This window comes from Lampetra planeri, chromosome 12 (assembly GCF_965212315.1).
Source record: "Lampetra planeri chromosome 12, kcLamPlan1.2.h2, whole genome shotgun sequence".
In the NCBI taxonomy this organism is placed as follows: domain Eukaryota; kingdom Metazoa; phylum Chordata; class Hyperoartia; order Petromyzontiformes; family Petromyzontidae; genus Lampetra; species Lampetra planeri.
The window spans coordinates 7,833,100-7,847,976 of NC_136118.1; the positions used below are offsets into that span (position 1 = coordinate 7,833,100).

Genomic DNA, 14,877 nt, shown 5'->3' on the forward strand with positions numbered 1-14,877 from the left:
GATTTGAAGCTTTCGTGACTGCAAGGATTCATATTCTTAGGTTTTTTCGGTAAAGTCACGTAGGTAAAAAATTTAAATTAATAAAAGTAAAATAAAATAAAAATCACGACGTTTCGGAGGCAACACAAGCTTCCGTCTTCTTGACTCTTCTCACAATTCAAGTTCCTAGAATCAACCCACCCGCGCCTGCAACATGGCTTCATCCCAGAGGTCGCAATCAGGTTCCCGATACCCTTACCCTACCCGTACCCGGCCGGGTACGGGTAGGGTACGGGTACGGCCGGGTACGGGTACCCGTTTGCGACCCTGGTGCGGCCGGGTACGGGTAAGGAATCAAAACGCGTTTGCGACCTCTGCTGGTTGGTCACTAGTCAAAGTTCTCACCAGGCTCAAGCCTTAGCTTCTGAGACGCGACGAGATCGGGGCTATTCTAGGCGTGCGAGTAAATCGTGCGCCACAAACGATGTTTGCCATATGCGGCGGTTTAATGGACCGAAATCTCTCTCTCTCACAGACAGGGCAATGCATGAGCATCAGACACGCGGGCAGCCTGACCACAGGAACAGGGTCACGTGACGCTCATGGGGGTTCTCGCCAGACATTCATCACCGACCCGGCGCTCAGCAGTTTACGACGGGAGAGTGAGAACCCGGTGAGACCCCGACGGCTCACCACGGCACCGCACTCGACGAACTCGCGCGTCCGTTGTAGGAGTTTGAAACGGGAGCTCCAGCCACGCGGACAGGGTCATCGTAAATGCTGGAGCGCATACGCATCGCCGATGCCGCCGAGGTGAAATAACTGAGTCGAAAATAAAAGGAGTCGAATGTTTATGCCATTTCAATGTCGTTTGCATGAACTACAAACCGTGCGTTTTTTCAAATGACTTTTTGTCTATTGAAATCGGTGGGCTACTCTCGGAGTCGTTAAAGTCAGACCCCCCTCAAATATGACGTCACAAGCTCTGCCCCCCCCAAAAAATAATTAAACATGCTTCAAATCACTTTACTCTATTGTCATTGTAGTGCGTATTTAATGTGGCTCTGCACTCTGATGTAGGAGAAAACATGTATTAAAAAGTCTATTTAATTAAGTAGAACGTGTTGTCTATATTTATTTAAAGTTGCGCATTTTGATGCGACGTCACACTTCTCAAACCCCTCGTCACACATCGTCACAAATGTCTGACCCCCCCCCCCAGGTGCGTGACGTCATTTATGGACGGCCCCTTACCGGAGTAGTTATCTCTCTAACGTGGCACACTGCCGCTTTCCCGTCAATGGGTGCTTACCTGGTCACAAATAAACGGACATTTAGCTATCAATCTACACACTGTGCATGTACTAACATGCGAGCATGGGCATGGATGATTCACATATCACCGGGCTGCTCCACGGAAGATGGGCCAACGAGCTCCGATACTGTAGGGCTGCGAGAGATGGCCGCAGTGTCAGGAGACCATCCAGCAGTCGATAGATCGTGACTCGTGATGATGATGATGATGGCGCGTGATATCTGTCTTTACATTGTTTAAAATGTGTTGCTGCTTTGGAAGAGAATTATGCCATGGATGGATGATGATTGTGTTTACATTGAATGTGTTGGTGGCGATGAAAACGATCATGGTGGCAGTGGTGTTCACGGTGATGGTGGTGATGGTGCTGTTGTTGATGCCGCTGATGATGGTGGTGGGACATCGTGACATGTATACGCACAATCTATGGAGTGTTTGCTTTATGCGATCATATATTGGATTGATGATGATGATGATACTGATGTGACTATCGCTTCTGATGATGCTATTGCTGCTACTGCTAATACTGTTACTGATAAAGTCACACATTACAGTACAAATCGAATTCGGATATATATATCGTGTCTACATCTAAATGTGCATGTCAAGATGCTGTACAGCAACGTCGAGCATGTGTATTAAGTGGCGAAAGGAAGGGGCAGGTCTTGAGCCTGGAATTCAACAGGGGAAGGAAGTCAGCAGCACGGATTGCTTTGGGAAGCGAGTTCCAGATTATGGGGGCATCTGATAACACAAACACACACACGCGGCACATACGGTAACAGATAATAACAGATTATGGGGGCATGTGATAATGCGCACACGCATGCGACACATCACACATCTCGTCGCTCGCTCCACGTGCCCAAGAAGAGCGCCGACTGCGCCGTCTGGCACAGGTGCATGGCCACCTCTCCGCGCAGCCGCGACGCGTCCCGGGGGCCCCGCTTCCTCGGCAGCTCCATCACGCTCTCCCGAGCCGTGAAGTCTCGGGGCCCGCGGAGGCGAGAAGCTGGGACCCTTCGGCCACGACCCTGCAACGCGCGATGCACCGCTTCGGCCCTCCGACCACAACCGCCGCCGCCGCCATTGTCGTCGTCCTCGTCGTCGTCGCCACGAACCTCGTCTCGTTCCGCCTCCTCCGCTACCCTGTCGAGCACGAACGTGCGGAACCGTCGCCGGCTGCCCGGACAGAGCTTTCCGCCAGTGCGGCGGCGTTCGTTCCCTGGCTTGGACGTCGCCTCGTCGTCGTCGTTGTCATCGTCGCCATCGTCGCCGTCGTCGTCGGGCCACACGCCGGGCGCGCCCCCGGGCGGCCTCGCGATGTCCGTACGGGGGGCGCTGCTCGGGTTGGTGCTCACGTTCCAAGGCTCGCGCGGGGTCAGGGTCGGGAGCGCGTCGGCGGCGGCGGCGACCCCGCGAGCGGTCACGCTCCCCGTGCACAGCAGGTTGGTGCCCGGCTGAAGCCTCGCGCCGGTGATGCGGCCCGGCGTGTCCCGCGGTCGTCTCGCCGCCGGAGCCGTCGTCTCGGACAGCCCCCCGCCGGGCATTCTGACTCCCTGCTCCTCCCGCCGCTGCGGACCGCGTGATCGTACGTGGCCCCCCCGGCGTCGGCAGGAGTCGGGGATCGGGGGTGCGAGTGGGGGGGCCGGGGGTGCGGGAAGTCGCTTGTCCTCCAGCCAGCCCAGGAAGGACATCGCGTTGACGAATTCGCGTTCATCCTGTGTGCGTGCGCGCGCACGGAGGGGAACGGCAGCGTAGCGGTTAGCACGCTGCGCCGCGAAAGCCGGTTCGATTCCTGTTCACGGCTACCACCGGTCCTGGGCCTCCCCTAGGTCGACTCTGCGGTGTGTAAACATCGCCACCGGGGAAACAGAGGCGGCTGGGCGTGGCGCTAGCCACCCAACCCCTCGTGTGCCATGATCAACAGATAGAGAGAAATAGTGTACGGTGAAAGACAGAGACACATCGTAAAGGAGAGAGGGACTGATACACCGTGACAGAGAGACAGAATCACACAGACAGACTGAATTACAGAGACAGAAATGCCATCATATGAACAGAGACACAGAGAAGCAGACACACAAAACAACACTGGCAAGTAAACTTCTACACGCGACAGAGTCCACGGGTGGCTCAGCTGGCTCCACAGTAACACATTCCTGCGGAGGGAGCTGGTAGGAACGTTGGGTTGCTCGGTCAATGGCCAGGGTCAACGGCGGCGTGGTGTATTCCGCAAATATGCCCGACTGTGAGGGTGGGCACAAGCCGGTGTGAGTAGATTAAACGTTGAGTTTTATAAGGACACCACGGGGTGACCAGCCCCTCCCCACCCAGCCCCACCCCCCACCCAGCCCCACCCTCCCCACCCAGCCCCTCCTCACCCTCCCCTCTCCACCCAGCCCCTCCCTCCCCTCCCCACCCAGCCCCTCCCTCCCCACGACGGACGGAGGGACACAATAATCCCCTGTGGGCTGGTATAACCAGGAGGTTCCTGCCAGTATAACTGGGTTCGAATTCAAGTTTCAGGCGCCACTGATGAAACCGGGTTCTCGGGTGTCATGCGTTGATGGTCTTAACCCAGTCACCAATTAATGTACAGAAAAAAGACCATCACATTAAATTGGGGTTTTTCATTCAATTCGGTTAATGTCCAGCTCTGAGAGTTCTAATGATCACTTTTTCCATCACGCGATGAACATTTCTCTGTCGAAGGGCACGTGTGGAATCACAGCTTGAAGGGATATCAGATGTAGTTCTTCAATATCTTCTCCTGCGTGCTGTTCTCGCTGTGACACACAGCTCTGTGAGAGTTCCTTACGGACAATTTACCTCATGGAACCACGCCAATAATACAACTATAGTACTAATGTGGGGAATTTTCCGTAGTAGAATAAATATATAAATTAAACATACCTATTTCTAGATTTGAAGCTTTCGTGGCTGCAAGGATTCATACTCTTAGTTTTTTCGGTAAAGTCACGTAGGTAAAAAATTAAATTAAATGAATAATTTTATAATTTACAATTAATAAATGATTAATTTATTAATTTGAATTAAAATTTTGACCTAAGTGACTTTACCGAAAAAACTAAGAGTATAAAATACCTATGGTGGTGCCCGGCCTATCCATCTAACAACCACTATTCACTTCCCATCAAGTCAGTAATTTCTCCGAGCGGTCAGCATATTCGCTTTAGCCACGCCGCAGGTATAATGGACCGTGGGGCCAAAACACCGGCTAATAAGGGGTACGACTCATTAAAGTGATTATGAAAGATCACCATTAATGAGCTGTGACTGATTTCTCAGGAAATCGCCGGTAGGCGTGTTCTGACCTCGCATTTGGCAAAGTGTTGCTTCTCCTCTGCCAGCAAGTGTCTTCCCATCTTCAGGAGCTCGACGTCCTCCGTGGCGGCCTCGTTCTTCTCGTCCATCCACATGACGCTGGCCAGGAGCCTGTCAACATCCAGGGCAAGCAGAGCCGTCGCCCCGTCCTTTTAGCGTCGCCGATCGGCAGCGTCGGCAGGCAAGCGAGGTGGCGTTGCGCGGCACGGCGTGGTTGGCATGGGCCCCCGTGCAAAGTATGCCATTGAGACCCCTGTGCAAAATCTTTATTTTGACAACTTTTTTGATGTTTGTGCTTTTTGTTTTAGTGCCATTTCTTAATTTGTTTATCCATGTTTTGGATTTTGCTTGGTAGCAGGGTTTTCATTTGCTTGGTGCGTATGTGCATGTGTGTGTTCAGCTTATCAAGCATCGTGCGTAGTCAATTGCGTAAATGGGATTTGGTACTTTTATATAATTAACGTACAGCCTTGTGGGATGCTGTTGCCGTGAATGACACTCCGTAAAGTGAAAGCATTGTTATTAATTTCCACCCTCCTCTTCATAACCCAGTGCCTGGGCCCCTCCGGCCTGTGGGTCTCTGTGCGGCTGCACCTCCGGCATGCCCTACAAAGGCCCTCTGAGGCCCTCTGAGGTCCTCTGCGAGCCCGAGGCTTGGCAACAAACCACCCCGACCTGACCTCCCCCCCACCAGCTATCTCCACGGCCCTGGCGAGCCACCCCCCACCCCGACTGCCCAACACCTCCCACGTGGCACCTGGTGCATTTGCGGTGGCCCCACAGCCTCGCCAGTTCCACTGGCCGGTGCTGGCGAAGGTCGCGGGCCGAGGGGTCGGCTCCGGCTTCCAGCAGGGCCCGAACGCAGCCCAGGAGCCCCTCGCTGGAGGCCACGTGCAGCGGAGTCACCGAGTCCTCGTTGCACCTGGGCAGCAGCATTAATTTTGTCGGCACGTTTAACTTCAAGTCACAGTCTCAGTCACTGCTTGGTTTCATCTGCAACAGTTCGGAGCGGCGTTCCGGGATATACTTTTGTAGGCCACGTCCATCTCACCTTATTTTGCCCTCATGATAGCTGAGTTCTCCCCACAGGAATATAGGAATGCAGGCTACAATAATACAGTATAACCTTGTACTCGAGTGGGAGTGCCTATGCCAATAATCCTAACTTCTAAACAGCCTAGCAGCAATCGAGCAAATATTGAGTGAGAAATTAAGCCCTGGATATATGGCATAGGTGATGAAATCACGACCATATGATATAATTCGCAAGAGTCAACCGTTGTGTACCAGTGCCACAGCCCAAACCCTAAATATGAAAATCACTCACGGCTAAATGTATTGGATTAAAATAATGCCTACCTACGATGAGCTAATTGTATCTCAGCGCTGCCTGGCAAAGAAATAATCGGTCTCGTTGGGCTGTCGTGTTAAGAAAATGTGCCCACATTCACAACTCGTCGGAGGGGCTGACACACGTCGCTTAAGCGACTTTCCCAATTGCTAGCGATGGAGACTGTGTAAGATTTTTCATGAAAAAAAATGTGATAAAAAAATCTGACGGAAAAAATAAACGTTCGCCAAGCCTGCGAATCAGACCCATTGAGTTAAATGTAGAAAATTGTTTTACAATGTGCGCAGAAGACATCGCTAGGCAGCTATCTCCATACCGCAGTGCTTTCCGTGTCAACACGGCAAGGACAATCAACATCGCCATTGTCATAATCATTGTCCTCAAAACTTTACAATTTGTCTAGAGATAATTTCCATCTTGTACCATCATTGTCACCACCGTCGTCATCATAGGTTTGTATGAGAATTGAATATTTTAACACGATTAAATGAAGCATATGCAAAAAGAAATATCATCATAATCATCATCAACAATGATTCACCACCACCGTCATCTGCACAACTATCATCATTAACGCTATGAGCACTACATCACTTCATCACCACTACAACGCCATGATTATCTTCATCAGCATCATCTCCATCACGACTACCACCACCAGGACCATCATCATCACCTCCGTCACCATTGTCACCACTACCATCACCATCCTTACAACCATCAAAGACAATATAAAGATCCCCCATATAGCCTTGAGACAAGTGCTCTTAGCGAGCACTTATTAAGGCTGGCATGACAAGCAACGGGGTGGGGTTGCCAGCACCAAGCCCGGCCGCCTTTGTCTCCCCAATGCTGTTTACGCACTGCACCAGGTACTCACTTAAGGCTGAGTCGACCTAGTGGAGACCCAGCATCGGTTCAGATATTTGTTACTGGTATTAGCCGTGAGCTGGAATCGAACTCAGGTCACCGGGTTCATGGCTCCACCATCGTCACATTCCACCGCAACCATCATTCTCAATGTGAACACCATTATCACCTCCACCACCATCACATCGACCATCATCATCCTCATATCTCAACACTGCAATTACCACCATCGTTATAATCACAACCACCGAACCACAATCAGCAACACCACCACCACTACACAATGAACGCCTTCTCCATGCATCCATCCACTCATCCACACAGCTACAGCAGCAGATCGGTCTGGAAAGCTCTTCTTTCCGATATTAGGAAGTTACTGGAGCTATGCACTTTCAGATTTAAAACAAATGTACTTCGAACTGCTTTTTGTGTTTAGTTTGTTGTCCTTCCCCTGCACATCGGATTAGCATGGTTGGCTATGTGCCGTGTGATATAAGTTCAACATACAAACAGCTGAGTGGGCTTTATCTGGTAAAATAAAACATAGTTTAGTTTATATTCTTGATTCTTTCGGTAAAGTCACGTAGAAGGGAAATAAAATAATAATATAAATACATAATTTTATTGGTTTATATTTATATTATTATTTCCCTTCAACGTGACTTCACCGAAAGAACCAAGAATATGAATCCCTGCAGTCACGAAAGCTTTCAATCAAAACATAGTTTAGTTCAATTATATTTTCTACTATACGTTGCGTTTATATCGTTTGTCACGTTCTGAACCCGCCCCTAACTGGACATCCGTGAAAAAAAATAGATTCATATCGCTCATCGGATTCCTCCAAGCGCAAACACAAAAACACCCCGACTCCGAGGTCCGCGACTCACGCGTTCACGCGGGCTCCTCTCGCGAGCAGGTAGCGCACGCACACCAGGGCGCGCCTGCCGCCGCGGCGCGCGTTACACGCCAGGTGCAGGGCCCTCCACCCCGTGGCGCTCGCCAGCTCCACCTCGACTCCGTGCCGCTCCAACAGCCGGCGCAGGCAGCCCAGGCGGCAGTGCAGCGCGGCCACGTGCAGCGCCGTGAGGCCCTGCGACGTCGTGGGGGTTATGGGATCGGAAACGATACTAGAATCAGACTTTCGATTTAAAGCTTTCGTGACTGCAGGGATTCATCTTCTTGGTTCTTTCGGTAAAGTCACGTAGAATGGAAATAATAAAATAATAAAAATCAAACATGATAAAATAATTCTCACGACGTTTCGGCCACAACGCATGCAGCCGTCCTCAGGTGAAGAACAGGTCTGTCGATAAGACAGAGTCTGAATGACACGTCCTGGGCTTGGAGCGTCTAATTAAGCTGGGAGGGAGGAGGAAGAGCGCCTTGACAAAATAATTTGCATATCAAGAGGAAATATGCAAAAAATAATCTTCATATGCAAATTATTGTCCTCCTCCCTCCCAGCTTAAATAGACGCTCCAAGCCCAGGACGTGTCATTCAGACTCTGTCTTATCGACAGACCTGTTCTTCACCTGAGGACGGCTAGAATCAGACTATTTAGTGTTGGGATCGGATGATCTTTGAAGCTTTATTTCCCCCCCCACAGATATCCAGTAGGAGCGGGTAAGGACGTGACGACAACAGACAGTACAATAGCACGATTGTCGCGCAAGGTACAGGGCAGGTAAACAAATCACCCCACAAACACACAAGTAGAATTCTGGAGTTGAAGTTTCCATTACTGCAAGGATCCATACTCTTTTGTTCTTTCGGTAAAGTCACGTAGGCATAAAATAGCAACTCCCCTCCCCCCCCTCTATCTCTCCTCCCTGGATCCTCCCCCCTTCTCTTACCTATATAGTCTCTTTCGATTTAAAGCTTTCGTGACTGCAGGGATTCATCTTGGTTCTTTCGGTAAAGTCACGTAGAAGGGAAGTAATACAATAATAAGTAAGAGAAGGGTTGTGGCCGAAACGTCGTGAGAATTATTTTATTATGTTTTATTTTTATTATTGTATTACTTCCCTTCTACGTGACTTTACCGAAAGAAGATATATAGTCTCTTGTTTACAGCAGCTCTTTCGCCCACATCAGCAATTGTCTCTTGCTGTGGTTTGTCCCACCTGATGACGGACCCGGCAAAGCCCACTGAGGTAGTACCATACAGTTAGAACGGCGACAAAAAGAATTCCCAACGCAGTCGCACCGCTACCGCAAGGGATCAATCCACCTGTATGGAGCCAGAGAGCTGTGGTATTGTTGATGTACGTACGACATACGACTCTGACCAACATATTTTCCTTTCTGATAGTATGAACTTTGAGAAATGTTTGAACTCTCTTCCCGTGCTTGTGATGCTTCGGCTTAAGAGATTGGGATAGTTTTTTTGTAAATTGAAGAAATTGTATGCAGTGCACATTTTCTCAGGCTTGTTCCGTCCTTTGGCTGCCAATCCACAATTAGTCTCGACCACCGGCCATCACCCCCAGCCAGAGTCCACTTTTGTCAAACTTTCTTTATTCAGCCCCTCGTGTTGAACGTGTGTGTGTGTATATTAAACGAGGTGGGGGTTACTGCCAGCAGGAGCAAATAAACAGGACATATTGTGAGACACCGTAGGGCTCGCTGCCCTCAACATGCACAGACGGAGTAATTCTTCTGAGTGTCCTGACAAATCTCGTTGCTGCTTCAATTTTCCTGCCTCATTTCTCTAATGACCAATTAGCCCGAGAACATGAAATAATTGGTCCACATGGTGGATGCGGCGTGTGTGGTAAATATTCCACAAAGGCCTCTGCCGTGTGACCCGAACAAAGGCACGTGACACGTAACACCCGTAGGACCATTTACATTTGGACCTGGATTCTTTTTTACGAATAAATCCTCTCTCGCTACCGTAGCTCCCGTTCAGACCTCCAGCGTCCGTACGTCTATCATCATCATCAGCATCAGCCGAGATCAATCCACTGCTGTAGGCCTCTCCACATCGTGGCCATCCTTGACGGTCCCACGATGTGACAATCCACCCAGCACCTGCACATTATCTCGTCGCTCCATCTCCACGATGCACTTCCTACGAAGCGCGTTCCCTCATTTGAATACCACTCCATCGTCATTCTCGCCCACTGGACGTGTCCTACCCACAACCCCCTGACTTTTCTTCACAGTCAACATGTCTTTAACATTATTGCATTCTAAAATCCACACATTCCTCTATCTCCCAGTGCAATATTAAGCCTGTGTCTCTCCATACGTCTTTGTGGAGCCCTGGTTTTTTTCCCCTCCCATCTTTGTCAGTGCCCATGTTTCTGATTTATATTTCATAGCAGGTGAATACTCACTGATTACATCAATAGCAAACATGGCATATTTATCTTTCATCCATTACGATGGAGTTGAGCAGTGGTACAGCAGTTAGTGACTGGTGCTTATTGCGCCCGTGTTGAGACAACGCTTTTGTACGTGCCCGCATTATGTAAGTGGCACGTGGTTTTTTGTGTTTTAGTTTCATTATCGCGCTTTCATTGTCACCCCAGATCTCCCCTTGGAAAATAATACTTTTGGTCTCAATTGGTTCTCTGGTTCTCCCCGGGGCTATTAAAGAGACGACATGAATGTACGGGCATTCAGCAGCGGAAATTTGAGGCGGTTCACACCGATAAAGCTCCAGAGACGAAGCGTGTCAGCTTCTTTGGGGGGGGGGGGGAGGGTCACACTGCATGGGTTCAACCCTTAAATAAATAAATGTGTGGCCGTGCCGCGTTGGAGCAGTATTGTTAACGCGTTACCCAGGTAACGTCCACAAAAACAGCACGGCATGGTTACGCTACGCGGCTCACGGCAAAGCTGTTTCAGACAAAACTTTCATTGCCATAGCTATGGGCATTCGCGGCCGGCCATTAATGGACAAAGCAGAAAATGGGAAGAGGGAGAGGGGGGCGATGCAGCCAGCTGCGAGCGCTACCTGACTTAATCGCACTCTCACGACACAATGCGTAAGGGGAGGCAATTCGAGTCATTTGATCCCACCGTCATTACCATCGACCATGGTCAACCAGCGGCTGGACGAAGGCCTCGCCGAAGCCAGAGCAAATCACTCGTGATAGTGCCCCCCTCCAGTCTGATCACATTCAGCGGGAGTTGGTGGTCCTTCTTCTTGGTTCTTTCGGTAAAGTCACGTAGAAGGGAAGTAATAAAATAATAAAAATGAAACATAATAAAATAATTCTCACGACGTTTCGGCCACAACGCAAGCAGCCGTCCTCAGGTGAGAACGGCTGCTTGCGTTGTGGCCGTGTTTTAGGTGAGGACGGCTGCTTGCGTTGTGGCCGAAACGTCGTGAGAATTATTTTATTATGTTTTATTTATATTATTGTATTACTTCCCTTCTACGTGACTTTACCGAAAGAACCAATAAGATGAATCCCTGCAGTCACGAAAGCTTTAAATCGAAAGTTGGTGGTCCTTTTAACAGGAGGCGCCAGGATGATTCACGGGACAAACGGGAAAGGCAGCTACGGCGGTGAGCCGGCGACAAATCCCTTCCCCCACGAGCTCTTCTGCCTTCCTCTCGATATGTTAAGATGTGTTCAGCCGCCACGTAATGCGTGCTTGCAGGTTTTGAGGAAACCGGGAGAAGCCCGGAGAAAATCCGCGCGTGACGAGGTAACACATGGAACAGGCGGAGTCCACGTTTGCAGAGCCCGACTTTGGGATTCTCTCCCCCATGGACTTCGTATTCTCTTGTTCAATTCAATAAACATATTGACCGTCATCTGTCACCACATTCTCTGGAATATAATACGTTCTGAAAAGTCAGATGCACCCCAAACTTTTGTCCTGTGTCAATAAAGGTAGATTACACAAATCTGCTCAACAAAGATAAAGATCCCCCATATAGGCTTAACCTACTGTTGGAGCAAGTACTATTAGTGAGTACCTATGAAGGCCGGGCCACGACGAGGGGGTGATGTGGCCAGTATCACGCCCGGTCGCCTTTGTCTCCCGAGTGGCGATGTTTACGCACCGCACCAGGTACTCATTTGAGGCTAAGTCGACTTCGAGGAGACCCAGGTCAGATATTCGTCACTGGTGTTGGCCGTCAGCGGGAATCGAAATCGGGTGGCCCAGGTTCGTAGCGCAGCACACTAACCGCTACACTACGGCTTCCACACACGCATGCACACACACCGTCATCATTATCAACCACCATTAGCAATCATCTTCCAAGTCATCGTCACACACATACACACACACCGGCCGGATTATAAGACGCACCCCAAATAACGCTTAACAATGCAGGTGGGAAGAATGCGGCTTATAATCCGAAGAATTCGGTACACCTCCAACAGCGATGCGTGTCACTTGGCCGCTTGGCGTGCTGGGCCTGTGATCAGCAACCGCGATGTGAAAACCAAACAGCGTGGAACAAAATGCCCTCCATCTACTTGGTGGTCTACTGGGCTTGGTCTGCTGATGTGCAACGTGCGGTGGTGGTGGTGGCGGAGGTGGTGGGACCTCTTACGTGTCCGTCCTCCCGAAGAAGCGACCCGGCCTTCGCGAGGCTCAGCTCCATCCACGCCACGTCTCCCACCGCGGCCGCCAGGAGCTCGTCCGGTGGAGGAGGAGAAGCTCCGACCGTCGGGCCGGGCCATGACCCTGAGCCGGGAGTCCAACTGGACCCGGGGCCCAGGGGCCGCGAAAGGAAGGCCGACATCTGTAGCTACGCGGCGGCGTTAGTCGGGAACCTGCGCCAACTCAAGCTGCACAGGCAACAACAATGTCACGTCTCCGAGGCTGCCTTTGCAATTTCTCGCAATCTTCAACAAAACGTCGAATATTGACTCTGCCTAGCCAGACTACACCGTGCACCAATGATATATGTATGCACTGTATGTTGAACTTCTTTCGCGGCGTACGTAGCCAACCGTGCTAATCGGAGGTGCCATCGAGCCGGTGGCGCAATGCTTCAGACACGACGCAATGAACCTCGGCCGCCCGAGTTCGATTTCCGGCCGCGGTTCACATCAGTGGCGAGTGACCGGTCCTGGGGTCACTTCACCAGCCTACACCGATGCCCAGCGTGGTGAAGTATGGTCAAACAACCCCCCCCATGACCGACACGACGCAGGGAGGCCTTCAATGCGGCAGCGCGTTGACAAAGGTCTGCCGATTATAACGACAGCACAACAAATGCTGTCGTCAACGTAAGATTACATCTAGCACTTTGTGCCGCCTGCCTTAAGCCTACGGCCACAATTGTGACGCGTCGAGTTACATTCGACACGCCGCCTATTACTCCTGATCCCCGTAATCCCCCCAAAACTTCCCACTCCCGAGTAAATCTTAACGATGGATGTGTATTTCCACACAGCTCACAAGGCGCCAAGCAAAATGCGAAAGCATTCATTGACCGTGAGTTGATATAGACGAGTAACAGCACCGACTTGAATGTTAGCTGTCCGGGAGAGAGAAGCACGGTTACTGTTATTGTTCCTGCGGGCAAAATTCTCCCTCCGACCCACCCCGGCGCACTTGAAGCGGATCCATCGCGGCACTGGGACGTGAGTATCAACAAAACCGGTCGTCAAGGAACAGGCGTCACCACTCGCGCGCACGCGCACGCACGCGCACGCACGCGCGTGTGTGCGCGTGCGTGCGCGTGCGCGCTATCGTGAACGCCAGACGTGAGGAATGTGCCCGCGTCAACAAAAGGGCCTCCTCCTCTTCCTCCTCCTCATCATCCTCCGTGGTGCATTGGGCCTGGCTTGCATTGCCCCGGACGACGGGGAATACGTGAATGGCGGGGGCGGGCGGGTTGCTGAGAATAATCCACGTTAATTACTGTGCCCGGTGAAGGAAGAGCAAATGATGACGGGTTCCTAGCGCGCGCCATAAGTATGGGAAGAATGCCGAGTGCGGAACGATAGGTGGCTATTAAGCAGCAAGGGGCTCAAGTTTTAGTCTCGACCGCGGCTAATGTCATCATTAGGGGGCCGAGTGATACCTCAACCTGGCCTGGATCCCCTTCCCACACCAAACTCGCACGAACTAGTCTGGTGAATATTCTTGGGTTTTTTCGGTAAAGTCACAATCGTGACTTTACCGAAAAAACCCAAGAATATGAATCCTTGAAGTCACGAAAGCTTCAAATCTAGAATTAGTGTGGTGAAGTGTGGTATGACGCCTCTCGCACGCACACACAGATCCCCCGTGTAGCCTTAACAGACTGTTGGGGCAAGTGCTGTTAGTGAGCGCCTATGAAGGCCGGAACAGGACACGAGGGGGGGGGGTGGTCAGCACCACGCCCGACCGCCTTTGTCTCCCCAGTTGCGATGCTTTTTTACACACCGCACCAGGTACTCATTTGCGGCTCAGTCGACACATAGACACACATAACCCTTGCACACTCACGCACGCACGCACACGCAGTTACACCCTCACACAGCCCGTCCTACACACAGGGTTGTCCTCCCCAACGCCTCAGCGCCCTTCTCTCAGCTATTGCCCCCTTACTGGTCATTGGCTCCACCTCTCCTCTTCTCTGTTGGCCACTCTCAACACTCACCAGACACCACTGCCAGTCACGCACCAGGCATTCACCTGGCATCTGACCCTCACCAGACACCCTCGCCAGACACCTCATCAACCCCATGACACCACCACTCACCATTCATCCACCCGACCCTCACCGGACGCACCTGACACCTCGCCACTCGGTAGGCACTCAAAAGGCACTCGGCTGACACTCACCAGAAAACATCACCCTCCTGAAACTCGGCAGACATCACCGACCACTCACCTGACACAAATGCCGTAATTATAATATATATTGGGGGGAGGGGGGCATATCCCCCCTCCCCCCAATATTTTAATATGCTCAAAATGTCCCCCCCCCCAATATATTGCTATAAAATATATTTTGTTTATATGATTGTGGTTATGGTTGTACGTTATTCATCTCTAATCTCTGCCATGACATACAATGAAACAAGAAAATGTAAAAAAGAA

At 50.9% G+C, this 14,877-nt stretch overlaps 1 protein-coding gene across 2 annotated transcripts; it reads right to left on the reverse strand.

The window, feature by feature from the left end:
• Positions 1 to 466: 466 nt before the first annotated feature.
• On the reverse strand, positions 467 to 13,449 carry LOC144721615 (uncharacterized). Of its 2 annotated transcripts, XM_078599398.1 has the most exons (6): positions 13,392 to 13,449; positions 12,392 to 12,629; positions 7,754 to 7,956; positions 5,400 to 5,564; positions 4,633 to 4,753; positions 467 to 3,015 (listed from the first exon to the last, which is right to left on the reverse strand). In XM_078599398.1, the coding sequence occupies exons 2-6, from the start codon at positions 12,581 to 12,583 to the stop codon at positions 2,131 to 2,133; spliced, it is 1,566 nt and encodes a 521-aa protein (XP_078455524.1). In that variant the 5' UTR covers positions 12,584 to 12,629; positions 13,392 to 13,449; the 3' UTR covers positions 467 to 2,130. The 2 variants fall into 2 exon arrangements, with proteins under 2 accessions (XP_078455524.1, XP_078455523.1); XM_078599397.1 differs by having other exon boundaries at positions 12,392 to 13,411.
• Positions 13,450 to 14,877: the final 1,428 nt, after the last annotated feature.